This window comes from Lipotes vexillifer, unplaced genomic scaffold (genome assembly GCF_000442215.2).
Source record: "Lipotes vexillifer unplaced genomic scaffold, Lipotes_vexillifer_v1.1 scaffold555, whole genome shotgun sequence".
Lineage (NCBI taxonomy): Eukaryota > Metazoa > Chordata > Mammalia > Artiodactyla > Lipotidae > Lipotes > Lipotes vexillifer.
Window position 1 is genome coordinate 716,797 of NW_006772693.1, and position 25,818 is coordinate 742,614.

At 34.0% G+C, this 25,818-nt stretch overlaps 1 protein-coding gene across 2 annotated transcripts in view; it reads right to left on the bottom strand.

The window, feature by feature from the left end:
- The window catches only part of SLC39A10 (solute carrier family 39 member 10), a 67,445-nt gene that overhangs the window by 15,539 nt on the left and 26,088 nt on the right, over positions 1-25,818 (bottom strand). Inside the window, exons 2-9 of one of the 2 annotated variants that reach the window (XM_007447820.1) lie at positions 25,792-25,808; positions 24,784-24,947; positions 22,662-22,869; positions 10,300-10,469; positions 8,344-8,532; positions 4,273-4,393; positions 2,672-3,040; positions 1,148-1,228 (exon numbers count right to left, since the gene is read on the bottom strand). In XM_007447820.1, coding sequence (XP_007447882.1) covers positions 1,148-1,228; positions 2,672-3,040; positions 4,273-4,393; positions 8,344-8,532; positions 10,300-10,335 — 796 coding nt within the window. In that variant the 5' untranslated portion in view covers positions 10,336-10,469; positions 22,662-22,869; positions 24,784-24,947; positions 25,792-25,808. Of the gene's footprint in view, positions 1-1,147; positions 1,229-2,671; positions 3,041-4,272; positions 4,394-8,343; positions 8,533-10,299; positions 10,470-22,661; positions 22,870-24,783; positions 25,809-25,818 lie in introns of both variants that reach the window. The other variant, XM_007447819.1, reaches the window with a different exon arrangement.

Sequence of the window (25,818 nt, forward strand, 5' to 3'; positions counted from 1 at the left end):
GGTAAAGGATTATGTGGCATAAGCAAGATATATGACTATATGTCCAAGGTTGACAAGGTAAACAAAACTATAAGGAATCAAGCCCTAAAGAATCAGCACCAAATAAGCACTAAGAGATTTTTTTGCTTTATGTGAGCAGTTGGTAACTTTCTAAGAAAATTATATGAATTAATTCTATTCAAAGGGAGCAAATAAGTGTACTGCCAATCAAGATAGTCAAATGATATGATAGATGTCTCACAGCCTGATAAATTGAAGAAAAATCTTAAATTAGAAAGGGCACATGAAGAAATTCCTTGGATACTAAAAAGATATATATTTTTTTCTTTCAAATTAACATCATCTTCACATCCCTCAGATATTTTCTATGTGAATGTACAATTTTTTTCTTCCATTTTTCAATTTATAGAAGAAGGAAACCAAAACACAAGAAGAGAAACTAAAAAACCATTGCTAGATCAATAAATGCCCACTAAAACAACAGAGAAATATCATTGTACACCTTACAAATTGGCAAAAGTTAGAAAGTTAATGCCAAGTGTTACCAGGGATGTGGAAACATAGGAACTCTCAGTTATTGCTGGTAGAGAGGACACTAGTTCAGTTACTCTGGATAGTGATATGGTACTCCTCTTAGGCATGCATATCTTAGGACCCATGAATTCTGTTCCCAGGTATATACCCCCAAAGATGCTCTCACAAGGGTCTCTAAGCACCAAGTCTACCAATGTTCAATGCACCATTATCTGTGGTGGCAGGAAATTAAAGAACAGGTAGTGTGTCCAATACTAGGTGCTAAATACATAAAAATGTGGTAAATGTACACCTCTGAGTACTGGGCAGAAACAACATATTAGATTAACTCATGGTAACCTGCTTGGAGTTTAAAAACGTAATGATTAGTAAATAAGATAAGAAACAGAGTGGGCTATAACATAATATTGTTTACATAAAATAAAAATACATATAAAACAATACACATTTTTTAGAAGCACATTAACAAAAATTATACAATAAACAAGAGAATGATGATACTGTATACTTGCCATCAGCCATTTTTTATGCTTTAACATCTCTAAAATTTAGATGCATTTAGATTAAGTCTTGCATTTCATGAAATCTGGTAAAAATTTTAAGGTCGTGTTACCTAATTCATGTGGCAGTTCATGACAGAAGACAGCTATAGAAGTACTGATTCCGCCCGTCAATCCAGCACTGAAAGCTGCTCCTGAGGTGGGAGGGTGGAGGGGAGGAAAAAATTCAAGTAACATTTACTGATCTTTTGTTTTTATTTTTATTTTTTTTGCCGTACGCGGGCCTCTCACTGTTGTGGCCTCTCCCATTGCGGAGCACAGGCTCCGGAGGCACAGGCTCAGCGGCCATGGCTCACGGGCCCAGCCGCTCCACGGCATGTGGGATCTTCCCAGACCGGGGCACGAACCCGGGTCCCCTGCATCGGCAGGCGGACCCTCAACCACTGCGCCACCAGGGAAGCCCTGTTTTTCTATTTTCATTCATAATGACAGCTGCATTCTCTTTTGCCTATCTAAATTAATTTCATAATGTATGAGTGACTCAGTAATCCAGGGAAGCGTTTTTCTATTTTCATTCATAATGACAGCTGCATTCTCTTTTGCCTATCTAAATTAATTTCATAATGTATGAGTGACTCAGTAATCTCACACACTATAGCTTTTGAATATACAGTGAGTGAAGTGCAATAGGTATGTGACAACCAGAGAAAGAGCTACTCAATGAAATAAACATTCCCTATTGAATTAAATTCTCTATTTGTATAACCTTCTAATTCAGTAATAGCTTCGGAGTAGTAACAGTTTTTAGTGTTTCAGTCCCTGACTGGTAGTGTGAAACCCTCAATCTTAAGTCATATGAGTCTATAATTGCACTTGCTTTCGCATACTAATATTTATAGATATTTAAATGCCCAGTATCCTTATCCAAACTTTTCTAGGTCTAGAGCATAAATGGCATAAATTATTATTTGTCTGATGGTCCTGAATACTGAAATCAGAGATACAGATGCGTCTGATTCTACTAGTAAAATTCTTTACTCTTTAACACTGACAGCCACTGTGGCTTCAAAAATATGGTCTCTTTTGAAAGAAACCAAGGCCTACTTCTGAATGATTATTTAATAGAGTCTGGATCTCAGAGAAAATTATGTACTGATAACATTTAATGTTCTCCTAAACTGGTAACATCAGTATATATTATCAAGATTCTAATATGATGTTTGAATTTGATATAATGGATTTTTACTATTGTAAAATTTTTCTTCACTTTTTCAAATGTAAAAGAATTTTTAAACCCAAGATTGAAATTCATTTGTTCTCAAACAGAGACATATAAATGTACTGAAAATATGTTAAGGTAGCTTTTTCAATATGGTAACTACGTCTTCAGTAAGAAATCAAGGTATCAAAGAAGTACACTGTGGAATTTGTTTATATGTTCAAAGAAAAACCCACTGAAATTATACCTTTATGCCCCCAAATAAACTTATCAAAAACACTAACATAGCCTTTGGAAAAGCCAAATGACAGAATAATATATAATAACATATTTGTTAAGCTCCAAGACAGTACTAAAACGGTAGAAGAAGGAAAATGGTCTTAAATAACAAATTATAACCCGTTTCAAGCCTACTTACCAATTGCTAACCCATCACTGAAGTTGTGGATGCCATCCCCCATGATCACCATCCAAGCGATATTAGCTATTCCTGTTTCTTTCAGATCTGATCCGGAATGACAGGGACCGTGTGAATGATGAGAATGTTTGTGGTGCCACTGATGATTATGCTTCCTCAGCACAGTTTTACTCTCGTCATGGTGGTTATGTGCAGCAGCATGGAGATCATGCTCATGAATGGCATGTAATCCATCACTTTGAGAATGGGCCATGATTTTCTCCTCTTCTATACACAGATAATTTTTAGGAGGGGATTCTTGTTGGCCTTCTAAATCTGTCAGTTCAGTTTCATTAAGTCGATCTTCAGAAACAACCGAGTCATCAGTCCCTATATTTATAATGGCAAAGGATATGCTTTATCAGCAAGTAAATGAATGCATATTTGCTTAATATAAACCCAGGCAAAATAGCAGTGTAATGAACATTTCCTAAGTGAATGTCTTTAAAATTCCTAAATAATATAAAAAAACAAATCAAACTAATAAATAAGTAAATACACATGTGCACACACACAAAACAAACTGGGGTTTTGAGAGTCCAAAAGATGAACCAGATGAAGTAAATGGAAGGGAACTGAAATAGCAGGTGAAGTGAGGACATAAATTGGCATGCATGAAGATACTGTGAAACTTAAGGCACACATCCTCAACAATTGATGAAAATAAAAGGGTGGAAAGTTACTGTAGCATTCACAGGGTAACAAAATATGCCCATAATTTTTCAGAGAACAAAGTTTACACACTCTAACCTTCTCTTATCATTTAAAAAACAAAGACAAAATGTAAATCACTTGCATCCTGTAGTGCTCTACCTATCTGACCATGATCAATTCTAGATCATTACTAGAATGAAGCTCAAAAACCCATACAAGTGGTAACACTGATACTTTTTTCTTTTTTTAATTAAGGTTGTCCTCTCACCTAGTTTACAAAAGCTATTTATTATGTGACAAAGATTCTAATGCTTTCCAAATTGTATTTTGGGGCAGAGTCTACAGTTAACGTCTAGGCTCCCCCTTTTCTGCAGAAAATCCTTAGTACACTCAGGGGAAACACAAGTTCACAAACGGGAAAAATTATGTTTAAATATTATTTCCCGGAAAATTGTAAGCTACCTCATTACATCTATCATGAATCACAACAGATGAATGGATGAGCAGAGATTTTAAGTACAGGGACCACTCTCCTTTAAGTACAAAGACCAATTCTCCTTTTCTCACATGAAAACAATCACATATGGAGGGCACCGAGATTTTTGCATTACCAAGAAATAAAACACTAATCCAAAGCCGTTCTGTTTATTTCATTTTTTTCTTGTGTAAAGTAAAAAGTGCAACGTGTTCCTTGCCCTGTAATATAATTAATTGGTCCCACATTCCAGTATAAATAACACTGAAAATAACCAAAACACTAACAAAATCAGTTAAGATATATGTAAGGAAATAAAAGAAACTAGTATTAGAGAAGCAACAAAGACAAGAAATTTCAAACAACTCAGGCACAGTTTAGAAGTAATGTTTCAATTTTTAAAGGTTTCCCTTTAGTCAGAACTATTGTCTACCGGCAAGAGGCTTGAGCTGAAGCCAGTCAGCATCTGGTGTATTATTTAACTTATGATCTGAAAGCTTCCTTCCAATAGCTGATTCTTCTGTGTTTTGCTTCATAAACCATTTCTGTTTCCCCTGAAAAAAACATCTGGTATTAGCATTGAATCTACAGCCACAATTAGCAACAGTATTCACTTGTTAACATCTATGGGGATAAATGGTGGTAATTTTATAAATTATTTAGAAAAGGAGAAAAATTTTTTAGAAGTTAATCAAAGGGTCTACCAGATGAAAAATCCAACTAAATTTGCATGTTATTTTTTTTCAAATACTCGACTAAAAGGTCCAATTCACATACTTTCAAGTTAAGAACAGGGTACATAGTACTATATTATTATATGCAACCTGAATGAAATATGTGAAATATATGTAATATTGCTCTCATTTAATAGTGTGTGGGAATGGGAAGTTCCAAAAAACGAAAGCTTAATCCTTTCAATTTCATTCTGTGTTTAACACAATCTCACTTTTCTCCATATGTGACGTAATAGAGTCAAGCTTGACTTAAAATCCTAAATTTACAGTTTACCTCTATGAGACTTAAGAGAAGTTTGTTAAATTTATTAAACCTAAAAATACTCATCTATAATATGAAAATGAGATTCTTATAAGGATTAAATGAGGTGATGTATGAAAATGACCTATCAGTAACTGACTTAACAGCTATGCAATCAAGACAAGTTTTCTTTCTCATTTAACCTGTCCTCTACTAATAAATTCTAATTATTGTAATTCATTGTTTAAGTTTGGATTTTCCTATATTCTCTCTTAATAGTCTGGTTTCTTCTCATCAGTCTATCACTAACAACTCTTCCAACTTACAAATTTCTACTTTTAATCAATGTTCATTTAAAAAAGCAAATAATCAAGTATGTTAGAACAGTATGAAAGTAAAAATCAAGTTCTCTGGAAGATCCTTACTGACTGGCAGAGCATTTCCTTGTTGGTTTTGCTTATAAGCTGTGAGCTATGTTTCAGATGTTTAAGTCTTCTAACCGCTGCATAAGTAGGCTTCTTGTGGCTAGTTGAATGTGCAGCAGAGTCTCCAAAGATGGCCATCATCAATTTCTTCCCTCCCTGTGCAAGCATTCTTCTCCACCCATAAGGAGGTGGAGTCTTTTCCTTGCCCCTAAATTTTAGCAGGCCTTTTGACTTGCTTTGACCAACAGAATACAACAGAAGTGATGCTGTGCCAGTTCTGGCCTAGTCTGAAAGAAGACTGGCCCCTTTTGCTTTCGCTCAGGGAGTCTGGCCATTATGCTATGAAGAAGCTCAGTCTAGACTCTGAAGAGAGGCCATGTGGAGGAGTACCAAGATGCAGACACAGAGTGAGGCATTCTTGGACCCTTCCAGCTCTGCACTGCCCTAGCCAACCCAGATTAGCAGAGTTTGAGTGAATCACTCTAGCTGATGTCAAGTGGAGCAAAAGAACTGCCCAGCTGAATCCTGCCTAAATTCCTGACAAAATTAAAAGAATTAATAAGTTGTTGTTACAAGCTATTTTTGGGGTTGTTCTGCTTCATAGCAATAGAAAACAGGAACTGGGGGAATAGAAAATGTTCAAAAGAAAATAATATGGAGACATCCTAAAGAGAAGAAAAGAAACAGCAGTTTTAACATGAGTTAAAGAAGAAAAAAAAAAAAAGAGGAAGGAGGAGCAAACAACAGTACAAAAGTCAATGAGACAGACATAGAAAGGAAAACATCAGCTGGGATTTTGTTTAATTGCTTTGGTTCTGATTGTCCATTTTACTAAAAACTTGCCAAATCATTACCCTCAAAGCCGCAACTTGCTGAACTAGTCAGCATCTGGTGTATTATTTAACTTATGTTCTGAAAGCTTCCTTCCAATTCTTCTATACAGACGGTCAAATGTCTGTTCTATTCAAGTATCACTAATTCCCTTTCTTCAGAAAATGCTATATACTTTTTCATCTTAGTTACTTATTGTCCTATTTATTATAAAGGAGATGTACTTATTTATCTCCCTAGACTCCTTTCTTTGATGTACTTGATGAATTCCTCACTATTGCATTTAGAGTACCCCTCTGCAAATGGTGTTACTTTCAGTTTTTTACTTTCCACAATTTCAAATTTCCAAAAGCCTGCCATATTTTGGGGACTCTATTCTCCTATATTACTTTACTTTATAAAAACAAATGTGTTTAATTTTTCCAGTAAGTCTAGGTTCAAAATGAGATCAAGGTTAAATTATAAAAAATATAAAACCTCTTTATTTTGAAGGACTATCTCTTGAAGCACTATATTTTATACTTATCTGTATACAGTCCCTAATATTTTGTACACATTAAATACTTCATATTTGCTGCTTCAGTGTTAGTAGGTACACACAATCGAAGAAAATTAGGGCTTCACAGTAATTCCAAAACTTCTTTATATACTTTGCAATTTGTATTTGTGTTCTAAATTTGGTATTCACAGAGATGGACTTTAAATTCTTTATCTAATCAATGTTTTCTTATTGATTCCCTCATTTAAATAATTCTCTTAATCATCTCCTCTTCCCAATTCCTTATGCCATGATTCAAGCCCTCTGCACCTCTCTTCTAAATTATTCTGCAGTAATCTCCTTCACTGACTCATTTCCCTCCAGCCAATCTCACCTTGGCATCCCTCCCACCACCGTCAATTGTTCACCTATCCACATGACCTTCCACATGGCCCTTCCCAAACCAAATGCTGTTAGATCTCTTTCACGTTTCTCTAAGTTGATCCTTCCCAGTTCCTTTGAGCATTCCTCAGATAAAATTTCACTGAGCGCACCATCTTGATCAACCCTCCTTTGGAAGCAATTAAATATGATGCCCTGACTAAAATACGGCCATTAAAATTAAATACACTACTCGGAATATGAAATGAAAATACAGATGAGAAGTAGGATTTATTTCCCATGCATTTAGATAGCAAGTGGTAATCATGATGAATGAGTCATAGTTTCAGAGCTAGTTTGTGGCTGGGTAAGAACTAGAATCACTCTCCCTGAATACCATATTTTGTCCCAAGGGGATATATACAAAACACATACATACACAAACAAGAATATATCCATAAAAACAGCATTAAAGTTTTATCATAAGAGTGGGCTGTATATATTATGATAATGACTATCCAGTGTTCTTGAAGAATATTTTTTTGAATATTTGTAGTTAACTAACAAAATATAAAAATTTTCTAACTCTTTACTGTGGAACGCTTTCTAAAAGTGTCCTCTGGATTTCCTTACCTAAACAGAATATACTGAAGACAATCAGCACTAATATCACAAACATGTTAAGTGAGAGATGTATTCAAGACAGAGCCTTAGAGACAGATGTGAACCAATGTGAACAGGGAGGAGTGTAAATCACAGTGAATGGTAATACCTGAACTTACTTTCTTGGGGAAAAAATTCTTTTAGGTATTTATCTTATTCTAATAAATGTGACATGAAAGACAGTTCAATAGTCCAAGCATCACCTCTCCAAAGTGTTTGTCACTCTTGAGATGAATCACCATTTCCTTCATTTCATTATGTTTTCTTCCTACAAGGCCCCCTGAATCTAAATTCTTCATACCTCTAGTGCTTACACCATTGGCAAGGCATTTCTGGTAAAGAAACGTGTTGTGCGAAAACATTTTCATTAAAAGATATGGCAATGAAAGCCCCCTATACTTGAAAATATTATCTACGAAGACCAATGAGACTTGCTTCTATTTATACATTTTTGCATTTTTAATAAGAATAAATTGGCCAATAACTATTTTCAGACTATTTAAATCAATTAGATAAGAAGCAACACAAAATTAACTGAAACTGAGACTCCTATATCTTGATTATAAATGCCAAAACAAACGTAATGACAAAAAAATGGCAAAGATCAAAGTCAGTTTTTCCTCTGAAGATAATCTATTAAACGATATTTAATACACACCAACACCATGATTAAGAAAAAACAGAAGGCCCCAAAACAATGGTTTTTGAGTTTTACCTCAGAAAATAAAATAAACAATTAAAAAACACTTACCCTTTGCTGTTTGTAGTGCTTAAACATTCTAATGCAATGTTCAATGATAAATAGTACGTAAATGCCTCCTAGAGCAACAAGTCCTTTCAATACAGCATCATATTCTTCTAGAAACTTCTTAGATTCGTGTCCATGAGAATGTCCATGCCCATGTGCATGTTGATGACTGTGATCATGTCCACCCTGAGACTGTTAATAAGAATAAGAAAAACTTCTAAACAAGTAATTTAAGTGCTATTTTGAGAATATAATCTCCAGAAAAAATATCCCCTATTATCTCAATTGAATATAAGTAGTCTTCCATTTAATTTTGCTATCCTCAGTGGCCTGGAAAGTACTACATTTCATGGTAACTCTAAAACAAAGACCAAAAACTCAAATGCCTATCAGGTTTAAGATACATCCTACAGTGAAAGAATCAAACCAGCAGTAAGATAAGAGGTAATGATGGGTCCTTCATAAACTGAAGTGAACATGTTCCAGATATATGAGTTAATATTCAGTAATTTAACCTTCTCTTAAGCTGATTATATTTTTAAAATATTTTTCTTTTATAAATTATTTCAAAGAAGTGATGAGATGTTATCTCTGCATATACTGCTGAACATGAACAAAAGAATATACTTAAACATGTGTTTAATTTTCTATATTTTAAATCTTTATCTTAAGAGAATGTAAGAGTTAGAGAACTGGTCTTCAGTATTTTCCCTCCTTGTAACATTTGTTTGAATTCCTTCCCTATTTGCTAGTGGTCAACAGAAGAGGTTTCTAAACCTCTCAAAGAAGATACGACCATTACAAAAGGTAATAGCTTCATTTAATTAACACTTCTTAAGAAAAAAAAAGTTAAATAGCACTTAAACATTGTTTGCACTTCAACTGTTCTAACTTATTAGGCCCAGTTCTGAAACAGACTATTGCTATGCCTGGTGGCTGGTAGAAAGGGCAGGCAAAGGGTTGCAATAAGGGAGAAATAAATAAATAATATATAATAAATCAACAACAAAAAATGCATATTCACGGCCTTAACATTAATTTTTTTTAAAGGCAATGCCATGCATTGTTCTAGATACTAGACCTGGAATTCTCAACCAGGAGTGCAGAAGGCGAGAAGAGGTGCACACAACACAGAAATACAATTCTGTCTCCCAAATACTCCTGAAGGGAGGTGATGAGAACATAAAAAAATATTCAAACCTATAATTTTACATTTGGAAAAGAAAAAAGCCCTGTTGTTTTCGTAATTTGAAGGAAAGACAGTAATACTGGCTCAAACACTCTTAACTGGTGACAGATTTTAAAAGGTTAATAAGCAAGGTAAAGGTACTAGGAGTGTGGGCTTATGATCATATCATTAGAAGTGTTCCCAAATGGAAGAACACAAGTGGTACACCAGGTGAAAAGATAAATGGCCCCATGGGTAAAGAGCTAAATGCCTAAAATTGTTAACTGAGTATGTCTGCCTATTCCTGCTCAAATAAAGATGCCTGTGGAGCACTGGCTATGTGTACAATCATCATAAAACCCCTTATACATTTCTTCTAATGGCTTTCTTGATATACCATAAAGATAAAAAGATAAAACACTCATTGATGTCCAAGTATTCACTTTCAGAACTGCTAATAGAGCATTTTTTAAATTTCAGTTTTACTGAGGTATAACTGACATAAAATTGTAAGACAGTTAAAGTGTACATTGTGGTGATTTGATATGTATACATTGTGACAGGTTAAGATAAAACTGACACTACCAGTTTTTTGTTGCTGTTTTAAAATCTAATGATTCAATCTATTTTAATATTGCTTAATTTAAAACTGTACAAATGGAAAAAAATACTTCATCCTATAAGCAAATAAAACAACAGAAATACTAGATTAGTATGCTACAGCTTGCAAATGAAGGATCCTTTTAGCTGAAATATTTTTACTTCTTAAAAAGATTTAAAAGATTTCTTACATGGGGCAGTAGATGAAGAAGGGCATCTCCACTCATTGTTCCTACAGCTAGTGCAACAAGGAATGTGAGAAGAAATTTGAAGCATCCTTGGTTAATGATGGGAACCAAGATCACTCCTAGCAAGGAAAGCAGGCTAATAACAGTGATAGAAATGATACCACAAATCCACGCTGTAGGAAGAAAGTAATGGTCAACATTAGTATGACAATATAAAACAAAAAAGCTCCAAAGAAGAAAAAACATAAGATAAATGAGTCATGGAAGACTGATTACCTTACCTAGACTATGCTTTTTAAGAAAACTTTATATTTTGGCACTACTGTGTTTAAAAACAAACAAAACAAACAACTATATAACCAACTTGAATGCTTAAAAAAAGAATTAAACTAAGACCAAGTTATAAATAGTTATCTTCAGTGGTCCACCTTATTAGAAACAGGAACTGAAAATGACTTAAGGCTGTGGTTCACTTATACTACCTAGACTTAAATAAAATTTTACCGATGTCTTAAGGTACAGCCTTAAACTGTTTATTTAGAGACTATAATTATAAAACTCTCCTGTGAGCATTAAAGGAAGCCAAGTATCTAATGCAGCATAATCTATGGAAATCTTTCCAATAACAAAGTTTAAGAAACTTATCAGCCCAAAATATAAATATACTCAGATAAGACACAAAAAAAGCTTATTACTGGTAGCCTCACTGTATTTCATTTCTTATTTTTACAAAGGATAATTCAGTCCTATTTCCCTTGGTATCATCTTTCTTCCATACCCAGCTCCAAACTCCCTTTCCTCCAATTCAGCTTTCTGTACAATTTAATACTTTTTTTATTTCACTATATAATTTTAACCAGATCAGAACACAGGAGAAATGTTTTCATAATATGACTTGTGAAAAACAGGTGGAATTCTGTGTACATTGCTTTATCTAGGCTATTCATAAGCAGATGAGATTATCAGAAATAAATGCCAGTGGTTCAGGGGGTGAGGCATCTTCACTTAAAATGAGAAATTACTTTCTATTAATGGCCTAAAATAAAATGGAAATGTTTTAAGTTTAAAATGTTTATTTTAATATTTATGTATAGGAAATTTCACTGAAGAGTGATAATTTTGAAAATGTTTAATCTAAAATGATTTTTTTCTAATCAATCTAAAAGGACTATAAATCTGCTGAAAGATTTTATGTCAAGTCTTGTGATAATTGAATAATGGAAAAATGCATTTCTTCATCCAGATAACTTAAAATTTCCAAAGACAAAGAGAAGTAAGGATAGGTTAAAAAAATAAATAAAACTTTAATTGACCTGCTAAATGCTAAACTTTATCAATAAAACTGTTTATCCATTGGACATTTTAGTCACAGTATCCAATAACATTAACACTACAGCTAATTCTTGTTAGCTAAATTAGCTCAGAATGAAACAGTAGGTCATCTATTACTAATGGAAGCTCTGTGGTTTATACTATATGTAACAGATAATTACTACGATAGAAACATTGGGAATCTAAAAGGCCTGAAACACTGAAATACAGCCAGAGATTGAATACAGTGCCTTCAATCCTTTTTAAGGATTTGGGGGCAATAAAGGAACAGGAACTCAACTCCCAAAGGACCAAGGTCAGGGAAAGATTCATTATAAAGCCAACAACTTGGTTAGTGGACCCAAAGAATAAGAAGGAGATTCCCCGAACTATGAATACGACTACAGGCACAGGGAACTGAGGTAAAAAACCCTGCTGTATAAAGAAAAGTATATAAGGTCAAATAAGGTTTAAAGATTGACTTAATAATGATGACCAGGTTACTTTGTGTGCGCCCCATATACAGACTGGAACAATAAAATCAGTGAGTGGGAGAGCCTGAGGGAATAAGTTGGAAAAAAGTGGCCATAGGTATACATGAAGGCAGAGAACCAATAAAGCTACTGGCCAACTAAACCAAAAAAGGTTTGTCAAAACTACTGCAGCTCTCTAGCTCCAATCACACTAGTGGGGAAAAAAATTAAAAAGGGAGTGACAAAAGGTACTGACAATAACTAAATGGGAAACACCAAGGCTAATAATGAAAACATCAACCTGAAGATAAAACATCTCCTATATTAATAAACAACTCTCCCTCCCCAAATACATTTTTCCTTAGTTTGGCAATAATCCAATCTAGAAGCAATATATCTCAAAAAAGGCCAATCCAAAAGCAACCTCAATCAAGAACTTAAAGAAAAACAGCACAAAGATACTGAAAACCCAGCAATTCATATTCCAAGATACTCTGAGGTAGAAAAAAATAACTGTATATACACACTAATGTAAATATGTATGGATGAGGATTGACAAAACTACAGACAAGACCCCCAAGTACACTAGATAAAATAAACAAATTTAATTAACTCTTCATAATTATTAGAAATTTTTATTAATCAGAATTGTTTTCACCAAAAATGCACTGGCATTATTCACCAAAATTACCCAATAAAAGTATTAATTTTATTTCTATGTCCCAATGTCCAAGAAAATTCATATAAGCTGCTAAATTAAAATCTGTATTAGCCAAAATCTAGTTGGGTAAATCTTGTTAACTCGATTTACTCTTTTCCCTAGGGTTACATTATATTCTGCACCGGGGAATATATATGCATTCACTTCCAGATTTTCCTATTAAGACATTTGCAATAAATATTAAATTTCTAAATTTTAATATAAGGGAACACTATTAATTTGATGCAGTAGACATGTGAGATGATTAACAAATTATACAATACAATTGAGCAAAGTAGTAAAATATTAGCATTACAAACATATTTTTAAATTTGTGCTTATTAGATTATGAAATTTAAGACCCTATTATACCAACATATATTCTTATAAGCATATTTACCAAGTTTAATCATTAAAGAGTTGAGAGAAAATGTGATTCTGTTCCCTAATCATACAAATTATACCTAAAAATGAACATTATTCTAAGCAAGTATTTCCTTTATAAAATTCTCATCATATAAACTTCTGGCTCAGGGTATCCTGAATGTGAAGAAAAGTCCAAGAGTCTATGAAGCCATAAACATTTTGCAGTGTTCTACGATGATTTACAATCTCAAATGGCTTCTGGTCAATTAGTCAAAACTCAAGTTACCAAATGACAAATCAACCAAAATCGAATTCAGTGAAAATCAATTTGCCAATATGCTGACAAGTGAGCTAAATACAGTATAACTGAAGAACAAGCACTGGCAGATTGAACAAATTAAATCAGCCAAGTGCTTACACGTGTAGCTGAGGGAAGGTCTGTGTGAAAGGGTATATGAGTTCATATGTGTACAAATGGGTATATGTCACATATTATACTCTCCCAGGTACAATTTCTCATGAATCAGTGCTGGTAATTGTATCTCCTTATTATCCTCCTGAGAAAGCAAATCTGTAAACTAAAAGAAATGTCTGAAAAAGAGAAGCCCACTTTATGATTAGAAAATCACTAGTACTTGTGATTATCTGACATCTGAAACTCAGAGAATACAAGAAAACATCACAATCCCACAAAGCCAAAAGCCTTACATGAATCAACCCAAGGTCATAGTACTGGCCAACTTCAAGAGCACCATTCTCATTGTATTTTTGGGTGAATGTCATTTACTTAGAATACAATGTGAATTATGCCATGTGGAGTTGTTCAATCAAGTGATATTACATTGAGCTTAGACAGCTGCCCCTCCAAAATGAGTTAATATATATATATATATACATACACACACACACACTCACTCACATTTTTAAAAAATACTTAATAGAAATGTTTTTTCTTTATTGGTTATACAATAAAATGATTGTTAAGAAACTGGTTATTTCAAAAACATATAATAGATTTACAAAAAAAAAGAGAACATAAGTATAATATAGAAGAAAATAATCACGTCACAAAAGGAAAAACAAAAAGACAATGAAAGGGACAAAAAAGAAATATAAGATCCACAGGAAAACAAGGCTTAAAATGGCAATAAATACATATCTATCAATAATTACCTTAAATGTCAATGGACTAAATGCACCAATCAAAAAACACAGTGGCAGAATGGATAAAAAAACAAGAGCCTACAATATGCTGCCTACAAGAGACCCATTTTAGTGCAAAGGACACACACAGATTGAAAGTGAGGGAATAGAAAAAGATATTTCATGCAAATGGAAATGACAAGAAAGCAGGGGTTGCAATACTTGTATCAGACAAAATAGACTTTAAAACAAAGACCATAAAGAAAGATAAAGGAGGACACTATATAATGATAATACAAGAAGAAGATCAATACAAGAAAAGGATTTTACACTCATCAACATATATGCACCTAATATAGGAGAACTCACATAAATGAAACAAATACTAATAGACATAAAAGGAGAAACTGACAGGAATACAATAATAGTAGGATACTTTAAAACCCCACTCACATCAATAAACAGATCTTCCAGACAGAGAATCAATAGAGCAACAGAAATACTAAATGATACGATAGAGCAGTTAGACTTGCTATTTTCAGGACATTACATCCAAAAAACCCAGAATACACATTCTTTTCAAGAGCACATGGCACATTCTCTAGGACTGACCACATACTAGGGCACAAAACAAGCCTCAACAAATTTAAGAGTACAGAAATTATCCCAAGCATCTTTTCTGACCACAATGGCATGAAACCAGAAATTAACCACAGAAAAAGAAATGAGAAAAAAAACAATTACATGGAGACTAAACAACATGCTACTAAAAAACCAATGTATTAATGATGAAATCAAAGAGAAAATTAAAAAATACCCTGAATAAATGATAATGAAAACATCACCATACAAAATCTATGGAGCAAAAGAGGGATATTAATAGCAATACAGGCCTTCCTCAAGAAAACTCTCAAATAAACAACCTACCCTACCACTTAAAAGAATTAGAAAACAAAGAACAAACAAAACCTAAAGTCAGCAGAAGGAAAGAAATAATCAAGATCAGAGAGAAAATAAATAAAATAGAGATTAAAAAAACAAGAGAAAAAGTCAATAAAACCAAGGGCTGGTTCTCTGAAAGGATAAACAAGATGGACAAACCACTGGCCAAGCTCACCAAGAAGAAAAGAAAGACAACTCAAACAAAATAAGAAATGAAAAAGGAAACGTAAAAATTGATACTGCAGAAATACAAAAAAACTGTAAGGGAATACTATGAACAATTACATGACAACAAATTCGACAACCCAGAAGAAACGGACAAGTTTCTAGAAAAATACAGCCCACCAAAACTGAATCAAGAAGAAACAGATAATTTGAACAGACTGATCACTAGAACTGAAATAGAATCTGCAATTTAAAAACTCCCACAAAAGTCCAGGACCAGACAGCTTCACAGGCGAATTCTACCCAACATACAAAGAAGAACTTATACCGATCTTTCTCAAACTCTTCCGAAAAGTTGAAGAGAAAAGAACACTCCCAAGGGTATTCTATGAAAAGAGTTTTCTCATTCTTCCAACTAGAGGAAATATATATAATATGCTTGCTACCTTCGAAAGATTTTTCAAATTGATTTTACAAAATAAATTCTAGAACTAAAAAGGATCCTATAACCTTCAGTAACATTTTTTATACATAAAATATAGAGAGCACAACTGAGACTATTATAATATATTGAGTTTAATTACTCCTCTGTGAATATGCTGCCTTGATTGACAAAGTTGGAAATTATAAAAAATATTTTCAGGGCTTCCCTGGTGGTGCAGTGGTTGAGAGTCTGCCTGCTGATGCAGGGGACACGGGTTCGTGCCCCAGTCCGGGAAGATCCCACATGCCGTGGAGCGGCTGGGCCCGTGAGCCATGGCCGCTGAGCCTGTGCATCCGGAGCCTGTGCTCCACAACGGGAGAGGCCACAACAGTGACCGGCCCGTGTACTGCAAAAAAAAAAAAAAAAAAAAAAAAATTTCAAAGAGGCCAATTATTCTGCCCCTTTATAAAGAATTTTTTAAATTCCTTGCTTACTTGTAGCTATTTGAACTGGCAACAAACTAGCTATTGTCATATTGTATAGCTAGAAAGAACTTTAATAATCTACAGTAGCATTTCTCAAACTGCTCATCTAATTCTGTGAGATAGGTGGCATTCCAAGGGGAGTGAGGAGAGAATTTTAATAATCAAAAAGACTTGGTAATTCTGGATTAAACAAGTCCCCTCAGAGCCTCTAACAGTTTAATGAGCAATGTGAATTTCTGCAAGGGGGAAATAATATGCAGTATTTTTCTAACTTACTTGATCATGGAACCTATTAATATAGCACAATAAGCCAGTATCCTGAGGAACACAATTTAGCAGACCCCAATGTGTCCAATGTCCTTTTACTTTAGAGATTTGTATTTGTATATTTAGGCAAAGAGATGTTAAATGCTAAACATTACCACTTCACACCTACTAGGATGGCTTTGAAAAAAAGAAAAAAGAAAAACACATTGGCAAAGATGTGGAGAAACTGGAACGTCTTACGTTGCTAGTGGGAACATAAAATAGTGCAGCCACTGTAGAAAAGATCTGGTAGTTCCTCAAAAAGCTAAACAGAATCACCATATGACCCAGGAGTTCCACTCCTAGGTCTATACCCCAAAGAACTGAAAGCAGAAACTCAGATACTTGTATGCCTTGTTCATTACAGCATTATTCACAATAGCCAAGCATCCATCAATGAATGAATGGTTTAATGAAATGTGGTATATACATGCAATGGACTAGTATTCAGCCACAAAAAGGAATGAAGTTTTGATACATGCTACAACATAGGTGAACCTTAAAAACATTATGTTGAGTATTTCAAAATAAAGAAGAGACAGAAAAGACAAACACTGTATGATTCCACTTATATTAACTATCTAGAAGAGTCAAATTCATAGAGACAAAAAGATTAGAGGTTACCAGGGGCTGGGGGTAGGGGGGAAATGAGCTATTGCTTAATGGTTACACAGTTTCTTTCTGGGGTGGTGGGTAAAAAAAGTTTTACAAGTAGTGTGATGGTTGCACAACATTGTGAATGTAATAGATGCCACTAATTTGTACACTTCAATGGTTAAGACAGCAAACTTTATGTTATATATATTTTACCATAATAAAAAATAGTTAAACAGCTAGCTAAAATGGCAAAGTCAAAACTAAACCCGGGCTTCCCTGGTGGCACAGTGGTTAAGAGTCCGCCTGCCGATGCAGGGGACATGGGTTCGTGCCCCGGTCTGGGAAGATCCCACGTGCCGCGGAGTGGCCGGGCCCATGAGCCATGGCTGCTGAGCCTGCGCGTCGGGAGCCTGTGCTCCGCAACGGGAGAGGCCACAACAGTGAGAGGCCCGTGTACTGCAAAAAAAAAAAAAAAAAAAAAACCAAACCCAAAGTCCTTCCTGAATCCACTGTTTTCTCCAGTAACTCAAAGTATTTTCAGAGAATTCTTGGCCAAGTGATTTATTTACCATTTATGTATTTACCCCCAGGGAGATGGCTTCACATAAAAGAGGATTTACAAGAAAAATAAGTATAATTAAACATAAAAATAAGAAGAAATACCATTTCAGATAAATCAGAAATTTTCTAGATATTTTGTATAGATTACAACTATTCCATCACAACTGTTTCATTAGCAAAACAGCCCTATTATTCCATAAGTATATGTTATTACAGATACGTTTTCTTATACTGACTTGTTATTAATTTTTAACAGTAATTTTAGCTTTCTAGCACTAAAAATTTAAGGAGTAGTCATTCTCCTAACTTAAATTTTCTTCAAGGAAAATTATGATTTCTTTGAACTATGAGAAGTAAAGTTGTTTTGAATTTATTGTACTTGAAATACCTTCCCATGCTATTTAAGTATGTACTTATTTTTCAAATTAATAACATACACATTTAAAGCTCACATAAACTCTATCATAATTTCTTAGGTGTAGAAAAAAGGCAACTCAGGTAATAAAATTTTTCTGATTTTCAACCAAAGTATTGTGTTTTTTCGATCACAATTTGGTATAAAGCCATAAAAAAGCAAAATAACAACGATAAACAATGAACAATAAAAGGAATCTCATAAAACTTATACCAACCTAACACTATGCAAACTATTAAGTACAACTAGCAAATGTTTTCTTTATTTGTACCCAAGATACCATATGCAATAAAAAATGCTAAATGTCTGAAATAAGCTTCACTTATTCTGCAAATTACGTCTCTTAAAACGTTAAAGGTCTTCAAGCTAAGTTATTCACCAACTCCCTTTCTCATTATCTAGAGAGAAAATGCACTCTTCTAAAAAGAAGCGCTCATCTGTGGAAACTTTCTAATTAACTTGGTTCAAAGCATGTGCAAGATGGCAGTTTTCTACACTGTTTCAGCATTTTAATTGGCAGAAAATGCTGAGCAGCCTATTCACAGCTCCCCTTGATAATTAAGCTAGGGTCAACTCTATGACTAAATGAGCCAATCTTGTGAAACAAACGATTCCTACCATACACAGTATATATAGCATATTTGGTTTACAGCAGTCTCTGAATAGTTAATGAGGTAGTAGCTGTGTCACTATGGGAGATTTATACAGAACAAGTTAACCTTGTTTAATGGTGCAGCAGTCATTGAAAATAATTACTAGCAGAGCATTCTCTCTAACAATTATTAACATCTATCAGGACATAATTAATTCAAGCTTCATTTCTGAGAATGTTAATAACCACCTGCAAACTAATCAATATTCACTATTAGTAAAGTATTCGTTTTCAAAGCAAGTACAATTTCCTCTAAGGCTTTTCATATTTAATAAACTGTAATTTTCAACATTACTATAGTCAAGCATCTGTCAACAGCCTTGTTAAAATATATAGATTATGTATTATTACATTATTACAACATAGACAACTCTAAGTCATAACCCACAGCTGATGAGAAAACAAAGAACTAGAGTTTTTTAAAGAAACCGTAAAAACAGAAAAGGCTATTAGTTTTAACTCCAGATGCCACAATCTTGTCAGTCTCCATTTTTCCCCGTAAAGAACAAATGTATTTTATTTTTTAATAAGTTAAATAATCTTAGACCTAGCTTCCCCTTTTGTTCCTGCCAGGGAGAATTTATAAGCACCTGAGAGAAACTGTGGCTCTCAAGGTGTTTACTCATCTACAAAGATCAATGAGCATGAAGCCACAAAGAGGACACATTTTGTCTATCCAAAGATCATTATTCAAGTCTAGCATGTGAAATCACTTTTCTCTGCCTTTCCAGATCTTAACAGACTGAACCCAGCTTGTCTAACTAGAAGACTATTCTCGGGTTGTTTTCTTTTTAATGACTAATCTACACTTATAGTAATACTTACTTATATCAATATTTACCTCTACCAGTTTCCTGTCTATGTCTGCATTATCTGTCAAATCACTAACACTCTCCTTATCTCCCTGTCACTAACACTCTCCTTATCTCCCTGTCATTTACATTTTAGCAAAGCACACTTAAGAACCTTTTCTGCAGGAAGCAGTAGAGCACAGCATAGGAGAACAGCATAGTGGTTACATTACAGGTTTTAGATGGAGAATACTCTAGTTCCTATCACAGCTCTGCTGCCTGGCAGCTATGTGACCTTGGGCATGTTACTTCTCAAAGTCTCCTTTCCTCAGCAAAGAGAAGTAAATAAAAGTGCCTATCTCATGGGTGTAACAAATTAAATTAAATAACTCTTGTAAAAGTGTTTAAAATAGCACACGGTAAGGTTCCAATAAATATAGGCTATTATGATTAATTTATCTATTCTGAAGTCATTCTCCTATTGCAAAGAAATTAACCAAGAATAGGCAGGAACCTAGGAGACTTAGTTATGTATTGAGAGCATTTCTTTTTATGTGTACTCTTTTAAGCTTTAAGGAATGTCTCTATCTCATATAAAACTCATACTAGAATCTGATATTCTTAAACATGTCTACCTTATTGCTTCACTATGAAAAAAATTTAAATGCTGCTCTTTCAATCTTTCATCTATTTTATCGGAATTCTGTTTTCAGCTCATATTCATACACATCAATTTAGTCACTTTAATTACTATGTAATACCACCACTATATCTTGGGCATTTCAACCAGAACTGCACTCATCATGATTTTGCAAATGATGAAGTTCCTGAAATACAACTCATTCTGAGTGAGAACACTGTATTATCAAAGTACACTAGGCTGGCTTACAAGTGTTCTTCCTAGGTTAGAACTGAAAGTTTATAGACTAATATTAAGCAATTTATTCATTTAATCAATATATGAGTGCTTACTTTTTGTCCAAAGTACCCTTTATCTTAGGCACTAGGGATGCTGAGATGAAAGACCCAGTCACTTCCTTTAAGCAACTAAAGTCAAACAAAAACGTAACTAATCCAATTATGAACTCTGTGCCATGAAGGAAATATCCAGAGAGTCTCAAGGTAGGGGACTTAATTAAGCCTAGGATGGTCATTAAGTTATCCCAGAGAGACTAATCCTTGAGCTGAATCTTTGAGGAATCATAGTAGTCAGCCAAGTAGAGAGGTTTACAATGTGAAAAGGCACAGAGGCATGAAGGTAAACCAGCATAATCTATTACCATGAGTTTGTTATGATTAGAGCTAAGAGGGAAGAAACAAATGGTGGAGGACAAAGATGGAAAGGTAGGTAGGCATGGATCATATTCTGGAAAGCATGATTGGGAGAAAAAACAACACTCTGAACTTTGAACAACATAGCATAATGCAGTATTCTAAAATATATGAGGAAAAAAGTATAACTAGCACATCACATCAAATCCATGTTCTCATAGCTATTACTGCTTACAATACAAAAAATGTAAAGAAAAATATAGAGATCTAATGAAAAATATTAGTGTAACAATATGTGGCAAAAATCATAAAGGTGATACCAGAATTAGCTAAATTTGGAAAATAATAGCACAGTGATTGCCCAGAACATTTATCAGACAAACCTCAGACATGGTGGGTTTTTATCATTTATTAGGTCTGGGAATTGTGGGCAAGTTACTAAATTTTCTATACTTCAGCTTCCTTATCTGTAAAAACAAGAATCATACAATAGCTCCCTCACAAAATAATTCAATAATTATTATTAAAATTTACTAAAAAGGAAAAAAAAAAAGCATGTAAAACACTTAGAACATGGATATCAAAATGGTTAAACTTCCCAGGACTGAATCTGACCACTATCACTCACTAGTTCTGAGACCCTGGGAAAGTTATGAGGGTAACATTCTCCACCTCATAAGACTGTTGTGAGGAGTAAGTGAACTGAGTTTAGAACAGTGCCTGCAATACATGTTTGTTAATAAATAAAAGGAAAACATACGTAGTAAATAAATGCTGGCTATCACTAAAAGGAAAAATCTATGTCAGAGTACCTCCTTTGCATTTTAGAAAGATAAATCTAGCTTAAATGCTAAGCATGACATACAAAGGGGACAAAAACACAGGCAGGGAAGGTTATGAAGGCATTTCAACAATTCAGGAAAGAACCAAGGAGGATCTAAACTAAAGTTATGACAGAGTGGATACAGTTGGAAGACATTTAAGACTCAACTGGACTTGACAACTGATTATACAAGGGGAAATAGGAAATGAAAATTAAAACCATAAGAGGGAAAAAAAATCAAAGATTTTCAGATTTTATCAAAAGAATGAATTGGAATGGCATTTGGGATTCTTTAAGAGGTACGAACTTCTTGTGGAGTAGAAGTTCCAGAAATATTAGGTGGGAGGTATCTGTAAACATCAAGGTGGAGCAATCTAGCCAACTGGATATGATGAAAAAGAGCCTAGAGAGAAGTTTAAAAATAGTTTTGGTTTTACCCATTTGGTTTTACTCTCTAGAAGTGCCCATGATGAAGTTCATGTGCCAACCACTGGCATTTCTGAGACATTCCTAGAGTTTGACCACACTGGCTTCCCTTTTCACTTCCTCAGGAACTTAATCTTTTCACTAGAGCCCCTCACCCTGCTAAATGTTAAGTAATTATAACATGATATAACTTTAATTAGGGGTCCCCTTATTAACATTTGCCCATCAAGAAGAATCTATTTATGACAAACCTGTATTTCCTTTCTAATCTATTAGTTCTCTGTCTGTAGCAAAACATTCCTCTGTAGTGCCAGAAGACATTAGTAAACTGTATTGTGCCTCCTTGTCTCCCCCCAGTCTTTTCTAAACACACAAACCTAAACATGATTAAAACATACTGAAAGTCACCAAAAGGAAAGCAATCATTTGGAATTACTTCCTCATTCAATTACATTAAAATAAAAAATAAGTACAGAGACTTTTTTGAGGAGAAAGAACTTAAATCTTTCTTACCTGATGCCCCTATATTTGCCTTATCTTCAGGAACCAGATTTTTATCTTTATTTAAATCTTCAACTAAAAGTTTGTCGAAATGCTCAATACAAAGTCTGCTGTCGATTTGATATAACAAAGCAGGGCAAAGGTACGTAAATAGATCAGGTGAGATTGGAGAATTGGCCCGATGACCATAGTATTTTAACAACTGAGTGACATTCAAACACTGCAAGGAAATTGATAAAACAAATTAAGTAAGAGTATTTTAAGAAGATTATGCAGAAAAAGAAAATATTATATAGTAAAATATATTCTAAATATTATTTGAAAATAATCTGCAATATATAGATACCTATTACAAAGAATGATTTTTGACAGGAATTTATGATAGGAATACATTCAACTTGATTATCCAAAACTTTTAATAGATTTGAACCATTTTCGACTGCAACATATAAAAGATGATGACTTTCTGCCATCAATAAGAATGACTTAGAACTATATTCCCAAGATCCTTAAGGGGTGAGGAAAAAAATCACTTCCCTAGTCAAAGTGCAATCATCAATCGCTCAAGATTCTTATTTGTGAAACAGTGTTAAACAGACTTAAGAGTTCTTTAACAACTTTATATTAAAATATACAAGGATATAGACATGTTCACTAAGGTACCCCAAAAGAATATCATATAGGGGAATTCTATCCCAATGCTAAAACTGGGGGATTAAAAAAAGGCAGCTTTATCCACTGGTACTTTAAGTACAAAATATAACAAAACAAAGAAGAAAACAAGTAACAAAAAATTCTAGACCCATCATATAGTAAAAACAAATATCTAAAATTGAGGCAAAGGAGATGGCACTACCTCTTTTTCACACATATGCACTCTGGTTGCATGCTTGCTTATTTTATCTATGGTACAAAAAACAGAATCAAAACATACAAACAAAAAAATGATTTTTTTCAGGCCTTTACATGAGATACTACTACCCTATCCAATGCATAGAATATTTCCAGAAATCTTGAAAAAATCCTCAGTATGCATCAGGCCTATGAGGATACAAAATAACAAGTCTGATGATCCAGACCCCACAAGTAGAATACAAAAAGTAAACATTATTGATAATGTCTAGTTATTATCAACAAGACTCTAGGATATTACCCATAGTAACAAATTAATATATTTCTTTAAAAGTACACTAAGATTTTAAAATTTGCTAAAAACCAAATATCTAATGATTTGTCCAGTAAATAAACAAAGGTATTTACTTAGATGTAAAACACAATTCCATAATAAGAGACAGAAACAACAAAGGTTGAGGTCATTTTCCACATTAGATGGTGCTGCTTTTTCTACATCCGAACAATAAACAAATTCAACAATTTTTTAAAACTTTAATGAGGGCTAAATATAAGAATACATAAGGGTGTTGATACACTTTTAATGAAACAAAAATGTTTTTAAGGTGAATAGTTTTTTTAAAAATCAAGAAGGAACCAATCAAATGTGAAAGAATTCAAAAGAGCATGAAAATTTAAAAGAAAAACAAAACCATCCCATTACTATTGGAGTTTCCCATTATTATATCTTTTTGCATTCACTGTACATCTGTTGAAAGCATGAGAAAAGACTAATATGAGCAAGGAGGTCCTATGATAAAGTGACAGAGAAAACAAACCTACCACATGTGCAAAATACCTGACTTTGTAGCTAGATCAGTAACTGGGAACCACTCTATAGTTAATGTTAACAATTATGAAAAAAACTGTCTAGGAACTTCCCAGGAAAAGTTTGAACAAAAAAAAGTCTTCAATTTTCAAATATCTAGAAACCAGCTAACAGTAACAACATGTAAACTAATTTGGGGAGTCAAAACAAGTCTTAAGCAAGAGAGTAAAATAAGGAACAAAAATAAGGAATATATTTTCTAACAACCTTTAAACATTTAGGAATTGAAGGAACCCGAATTTGAGAACAAACAATGCAAGTGAAAATGCAGATAAAAATCTTTAATCTGATTTTGATTCCGTAACTGGAAATAAGTTTGAATATGGTTGACTACTCCTCTGTTACTTCTCTTTTTACCTAAAAATGCTCCACAATCATCTGAGAATTACGGAGCAACCATCTTGTTCTGCTTACCTCATGTTGCCGGTCATCTTCATTATGATCTTTGTGACTAGCAGCTGAATAAATTGCACTTTTTTTAACATGCGGGGCTTCTCGCTTTCTAGTATGTCGAAGTTCACCTTCATTATCAGGATCAAGATCTTGGTGTCCGTGACCAGGATCATGACCATTATGTTCTGGAAGACGTACATGAAAATGACCTGGGTTATGTACACGATCAGGTTTGTGGACCCGATTATGCTCGTACTGTTCACCCTGATCATGGTTAGGGGGAAAACCTGGTGTAATAACCTCAGAATTTTCATTACTTTTCTTCCCTTTTCTCTTCTTCTTTCCTTTCAGTAGCTTACTTTCAGATTGTTCCTGTGTTTTATTGGTCTCTGTAGAAGGTTCATGGCTAGGCTCCCCATGCTCACTGTGAATAATGGAATCATTAGGAAAATGGCGAGTAGTGTTATGATCAAGGTGATGACGCAAACAATGGTGATGACATAAGCGATGATTATGGTCATGCATATGTTTATCATCAGATTTGACAGATACTTCAATTGTCTCTTTCTCTGGATCACACTTATGGCTTCTTTTTGTTGATACACTGGTCACAGTTTGATTTTCTGAATTTAAATGACTATGGGAATGCTGGTGGTTATGTGAGTGAAAATGCTTTCCCTCTTGAACTGCCAAAATATCTAAGTGAGAAACATGATCGTGGCCAAGATCCTCATGATTAATCTCAACTACTTTTATCTCTCCAAGGCCCAAGTTTGTTAAAAGTTTCTCCAGACCAAAAAAGGATAATCTTCCATTTTCACCATAACGATCAAAAAGTTTTTCAATATAATATTTTTTTTCATTTTCAGCATCCAGCACTGAAAATTTGCTTGACTCCGATTCTGTCATTCCACGATGGTGTCTGTGATGCTCTTCAGAACCATGGTCATGTTCTTCATGGCAATGGTTGCAATGATGGAAAATAAATGTCAGCAAACAAATGAGGCAAAATTTTGTGTGCATATGTACCTTCATTTCTATTTTTCCTAAAGGGAA